This window comes from Dipteris shenzhenensis, chromosome 33 (genome assembly GCF_047967505.1).
Source record: "Dipteris shenzhenensis isolate YYH24624 ecotype China chromosome 33, Dip_SZ_1.0, whole genome shotgun sequence".
NCBI classification, from domain to species: domain Eukaryota; kingdom Viridiplantae; phylum Streptophyta; class Polypodiopsida; order Gleicheniales; family Dipteridaceae; genus Dipteris; species Dipteris shenzhenensis.
Window position 1 is genome coordinate 21,442,965 of NC_141628.1, and position 6,000 is coordinate 21,448,964.

General features: G+C 42.8%; 1 protein-coding gene across 1 annotated transcript in view; it reads right to left on the bottom strand.

The window, feature by feature from the left end:
* CCT (RNA polymerase II transcription mediator) overlaps window positions 1-6,000 on the bottom strand; it is a 55,178-nt gene that overhangs the window by 24,307 nt on the left and 24,871 nt on the right. Inside the window, exons 4-7 of the mRNA XM_087371705.1 lie at window positions 5,762-5,867; window positions 5,432-5,506; window positions 3,295-3,348; window positions 3,004-3,111 (exon numbers count right to left, since the gene is read on the bottom strand). Of these exons, the coding sequence (XP_087227831.1) occupies window positions 3,004-3,111; window positions 3,295-3,348; window positions 5,432-5,506; window positions 5,762-5,867 (343 nt within the window). The remainder of the gene's footprint in view (window positions 1-3,003; window positions 3,112-3,294; window positions 3,349-5,431; window positions 5,507-5,761; window positions 5,868-6,000) is intronic.

Consider the following 6,000-nt stretch of genomic DNA (forward strand, 5'->3'; position numbering starts at 1 on the left):
TACCCCTGAAGCTAACAATGTTGTTGCACTTGTCAAGCCAGAAAACGATGGCCAATCCTTGTCTCAAGTCACTGATCCGGTCTTGTTGGAGAAGTACAGATTCTTCCATGCCATCCTCTACGGACTAAGGCAATAGACACAAGCAACTCAGCTTCCACAAAATTATCTCAAAGACATCATCAAAAATAGAGCAAACACTCAAAACTACAATAAATTCTGAAGGTCTGTGGTAGAAGATATTGTTAAGGCATTGCAGGCACATAGACCTCTACCCTCTCTTCATATTGACCCTACCCTAAGTTTGTTCATCAATTTTTATCTTCAAAATAGGGATTGCACAGAGCCTCTTGTAATCATGAATGACTTTGTTTGGCAAGTAGCACAGCCAGCGCCCGCATCTACTCCAAGGCCTACATGACCATCATCAAGAAGAACAAGAACAAGAACAAGAACAAGACAGGATACACAAGAAGCAACTAGCGCTCAGTTTGAACCACAACCTGGATTTACAAATGTTTTCATAAAGGTCTAAGGAACCTCGTTTCCCCCCCCAAAAAAAAGCCAAGTATGATTGTTCGTACCATATGCGTACGAAATAATTATTTCATACGTGTACAATTCAGCCAACCATACGAGTACGGAACCAAGTATGGCCAAAGATAGTCGGTCTAAAAACAAAGCTGAGGAGAGTTTGTCACCAAGCTGTAAATACTCCAAAGTCAAAGTTCCAATTGACTATTTATTGATCATAATCAATGAGTTCTTCATTTATTTAATTATGCTTAAAAAGTTATATTTATTTGATCAAAGTATTGACTTCGGTCAAAGATACTTAACTCCGATTAAGTAAGCCTAACCCCAATTAGGAAGACTTGGCTTAGGCCAAGATAGTTAACTACGGTTAGCCAAAGACCAAAGCGCTGACTTCGGTCAGAGAGTGTTCACTTCGATCAATGAGATTTGGCTTATGCCAAGAGGGTTAACTTCAGTTAACCAAGATGTGCCAACCTCGGGTGGAGAGATTTGGCCATAATTAAGGCGCTTTGACTGATGATGAAGCCCCTTAATTACGATCAAGAGGGTTGACCTCGATTGACTAAAGAAATTGTTTTATGTTTATGTGCACATGTTTGCTTGGTGGGAGACGCCCACACAGACTAGGATTAGTCTAGAATTGATTTGCATGCCAAAGCGCTAACGATTAATGGGTGCCATGACTATGTGCGCTTTAATTAATGGTTGCAGGTTCTAAGAGGGGTTGATTGCCCAAGCGCTATGGAACCCAATGGGCAGCCAGGAGAAGCCCATGTGACCGAGGGCTACGAAGACCTATGACAAGTGGCTATTGCCAAATGAATGAGCCTGAGAGCTCTTTTGTAAATGGATTTAGGTTTGAAATTATGTATGAACAGGAGCTGTACACTGAACTCTTGTACTCAGTTTTCATTGAATGAATAAAGATCCAGCCCAACTGTTGTCCTGACCCTAGTGCTGTGTGTAAGACAAAGAGAGAGGGTGTGATTTCCTAGTAAAGAATTTCTGCACAGCCAGCCAATAAGAAGGAAATTGACACTGTTTTTGAGAGTGGTTTTACAGAGTTAGACTCATCTTCCAGGTCAAGTGGTTCCAAGGAAGCAGCAACTGTTGCCAAGGAATGCCAAATAGTACCTGCAATCTGACAGTAAGACAGGTTTCCCCACGGGTAACAGCCAGAGAGAGCATGTGGGTGAGAGTGCTGGCTGATAATGGCCCCTATCACTTGAAAGTATGGCAAGCAAAGTAAGGCTGTATAGTACGGACCAGATGTGTTCAAGGTTTGTTGCCGCAGAGACTATTGGCACAGTGTGTACTGAAGTTGGTTGTTCGAGGTTCCCGGACGTGATGTGTTCACCAGGCGATATCAGGAGTGGTTTGTTCCACAGCTCATCATTCCATAAATGGAACTTGGTGCAAACTAGCATGGGAATTCAAAGCCGAGGAAATCTCATTCGTTGTGCAAGGTGGCATTCTTCTTCGACGATCCAAGCTATCAGGTACTTTCAACGAGGTGAATCCAGTAAGGCATTGCTCGAGGGTCCATGGTTGCATCTTCATCAACTTTTACACAGAGAGACCCTAATTAGACAGATCCGACCAGCAGGTGACAATGCCATGGGAGACCAAGACAGATCAAGCACAGTGACATGTCTCAAATTTCAACACATTTGAGTCAACCCCACAAAATAGTGGAGTGGAGAAGGAGGAGCTAGCTGATATGAGGGCAGAGTGGATCAATGGAGAGAGACGACAAGGAACTACGGAGCTAGAGACACAGAGACCAAGGCACGCACGATGGAGGTCCATCCCATCTCAGCTTTACTCGGAGGGGACCGCCAGCATCAAGGTGTCACTCTCGATGTTGCTCACCAAATACAGAGATCACGACCACCACGCCCCCACTACCTGTCAAAGGGAGATACACGATGCCTTCTCATCCCACCAAAGAGTTACCATGGCACCAAGATCATAGATGACACCTGATCCCATATCTTGTCATCTTAGAATTTTGAGTTTTTGAGTTTTTGAGTTTTTGAGTTTTTGTGTTTTGAGTACTAGTTTTTGAGTTTCTGAGTATAGCACACAGCAAGGGCCTTAGCGAGCAGCCCATAGTGGCTTGTATGACTTACTTTTCTTGGTTATACCATGCCTCATAGGCTCGCAAGGCCCCCCGAAGACATGAATACATCTCTATGCGTACAGGCAGGCAGGTGGGTGAGCAGGTGTGCGACGTGTGTGAAAACTAATGTGTCCCTTTCAATGTGCATATGATATACGTAAACCAACATGTTATCTATAACAATGAAGCACAAACTCAGTCTTCAGAAAGGCTAAGATTACATACACAGCCAATCGACATGAATTCTTCATATTTGATTGCAATGCTTGTTTTAAGATAAACTCTCATGTACCATGGGGAGCACTACCAAATCAAAATTAAAGAAGATGAAACACCACCAAACAAACCTCAATCCACTTCTTTCGATTGTCTTCTCCAGCATGGCGTTGCTCAGGAAATTGTCCAGACTTTGCTAACCATGGCCCCGATAATTGCACTCCATAAACTTGACCAGCCTGAAAATTTCATAGGGACGAGCCATTTAAGGGACCATGAGCAGGCCGGGGGGCGGGGGGGGGGGGACAAAAGCAACACAATCATATAACAAAAAGATAGCTTCTAGAGGGAAATTATCTAAGTCTTGAAATATTTTGTTCAAGAGAGAGATCCACACAATAATACTAGGCAGCATAACTCACTTTACGTTTGCGGACAAGAGCATTGTTCAATGCTTTAAGGCGCTTCCTTATTGCCTGCCAATCAAAAGAAAGAGATGAAAGGGGGGGGGGGGTGCGTTAAGAGTCTGATTTCACCAAATCCAATATGCATTTAGAGACTAAGGTCTTCAATTTTTTAAAACAAAAACAAAGGCAAGTCTCCGTTAGAGTATGATTTCACAAATCCAATATGCATTTAGAGACGCAAATTCACTAAGGTCTTCAATTTTCTAAAGCAAAAAAAAAAAGGCACCAGAGAGATATCACATAAAAAAGGCTGAGATAAAACAGAAGCATGAGCCACAGGCAACAATGCCCTGAAGATCAAGATAGGAGGCCTCCCTAAAGGCTGGTTCAACAAGGTGGATACGTACAGTGAGACTTTAGCCAACAGCAAGGCAGCCACACCTTGCATTGAATGGCAGAAGAAGACAAAGACTGGACAGATTCCACAACAAATATTTGCCACTCTAAAGGGCATGCCCTAATTACACTTAGCACACAGGATATACAAATCCCCAATCCTCCGAGCTGAAAGGGACCAAGATATGGATAACCGCAGAACTCACACAACCTCAGCTGAGCCAAAAGGCAACAGAATTAGCCAAGGTCAAGGCTGCTAGGAAAGATGGAAAATGGGCAATATATAGTGAGGGTGTGGCCCTCATCATGGAGTTTATATCAAATCAAAAGACCCTCAGTCTTAAACTGATGTATAGCCATTTATTGTCTTATTTTTCAGACTACAATGCAGGTACCTTATAATAACTTGGAGTCGCTTTAACACTCCTTGGGACCTTGTGCCCTCCCTGAACGGATGTATTAGCTGGTTTTTCGCTGTCCCATAGACCTATTGGTCTCCCTTGGACATTCATAGACTTTCTTTCTCTCCTTCAGGTCGTGAGTGAGAAATTCAGATCCATATCTGAATTGCGATTCAGATATAGGCTTCAAGGGAAGAAGCATGGTGGCTATGGTTTGCATGTGGAGTTAGAAAGATGTCTTCCGGCCATCATGTATTCTAGAGGTAGAACGTACCGATTTTCTGTCAGTTTGTGAGCATATGCTGGTTGTCAGCCTGAACGGCTGAAGGAGGAATTGAATAAATTATGGCCCACATTACGTATATGAATCAGATGGTGCCATATCTGCAGCAGCTTTCGATGCCTACTATCCTACATGGGCATCCTCCCTTCTCTCCATCAGTTGGATCGCTGGTAGGTTGTCCCACTGAAGAGCTAATAATCAAAGGTCCAAAAGGGTTTGTGAGATCCCATTTGCAGGGGAGGAGAAGGAGAAGAAACAGGTGGATGTGCAGACTTGACGTAACCATTGGGATGCAGTCTTGGCTTAACCATTGGGATGCACATTTCGCTTGGGTCAACTACCCGGAAGTTCATTGTGCAACTGCTGTGGAGATGAACCTGCGGGACAACACAAGTATTTGGTTACAGGAACTTAAGAGAATGCCAAAAGTGCCTCTTACCTTAGCTGAGTGGAAGATGAGATTCATAGAGCAGTTCTTGAACAGCCGGATAAGTTTGAGAATTCCTTTAAACTTAAGCTCATTTTGCAAGAAAAGTGAATGAGAATGTAGGGATGCTAGAGTGGAAAAACTGGAATGTCCACCAAATGGGAACACCATGTCATCTGACAAATCATCATGAATGTCATCATAAGACATAGGAATATACCAAACATTGCAGAAATTTTCACTTTTAGAGCTCTGGGGTGTGCGAAGGGGGGAGGTAGAGACAGACATGGGGGACCTTGCAAGGCAAAGAAGGGGAGTATGAGAATGTGACAAAAGCCCAGAGATGACAAGCTTGTGAATGGTGGGGTAGACAGTAAAGTTGCGGCTGAGAGAGCCTGAGTGGATTGAAAATGCAACAACCCTCAGAAATTTGAGGATTCTGGCAATGTGCATTTCCATGAACAATGATGTTCTCTGTCCTTGATAGGGCAACGTAATCAACATTTTTTTATTGATAAAACTTATGCCAGATTTAGCGTTCACTTGAATTTGACTCCTCTTGTTTATACAAACCAAATCTTCACTTAAAAATGTCAAGGAAGACAGTGGAAAATTATATGATAATAAAAAACATCAGAGCTCCACCTCTTTATATTTGTTGATCAATGGTTTTGACCACACAGACTGATTTGCCAGAGTTAGATTTGTTTCCCGAGACTCCTGTGAATACCAAAACAACAAACTTAGCTTTTACAGAGAAGTCAGATTAAAATGACTTGACATCCAGCTTCTGGAATAAAATGGAAAACATTCACATAAAACACTCATTGAGAACATTTTGAAATTTGTGTAGCAAAATTTACTGGAGTAAGTATAGCCCTGTACACTAAGAGTCGAGACACAATCAAAATTTCCATCCAGCCAGTCTAGAAGGGCCACTCTAGACTATAACAGGCATCATCTTGAGCAACGCACCTCAATTCCATCAATAGTCTCTTTGTAACCATTCTGACAAGCATCTCTGCTTAATGACTCCTCTGCGCAATTTGGAGTAGGTGGGAAAAAATCTGGTGGCCCAAGTCTGAAAAAACTCCCAGCGATGCTTGTCAATGAAGTACATTCTCAATGAAATAAACGCACACCCTCAAACAGAGTTTATGCTTTCCCCCCCCCAAACAAAGTGGAGATAGGGTTTTCAAGCGTGCAAAATAAAA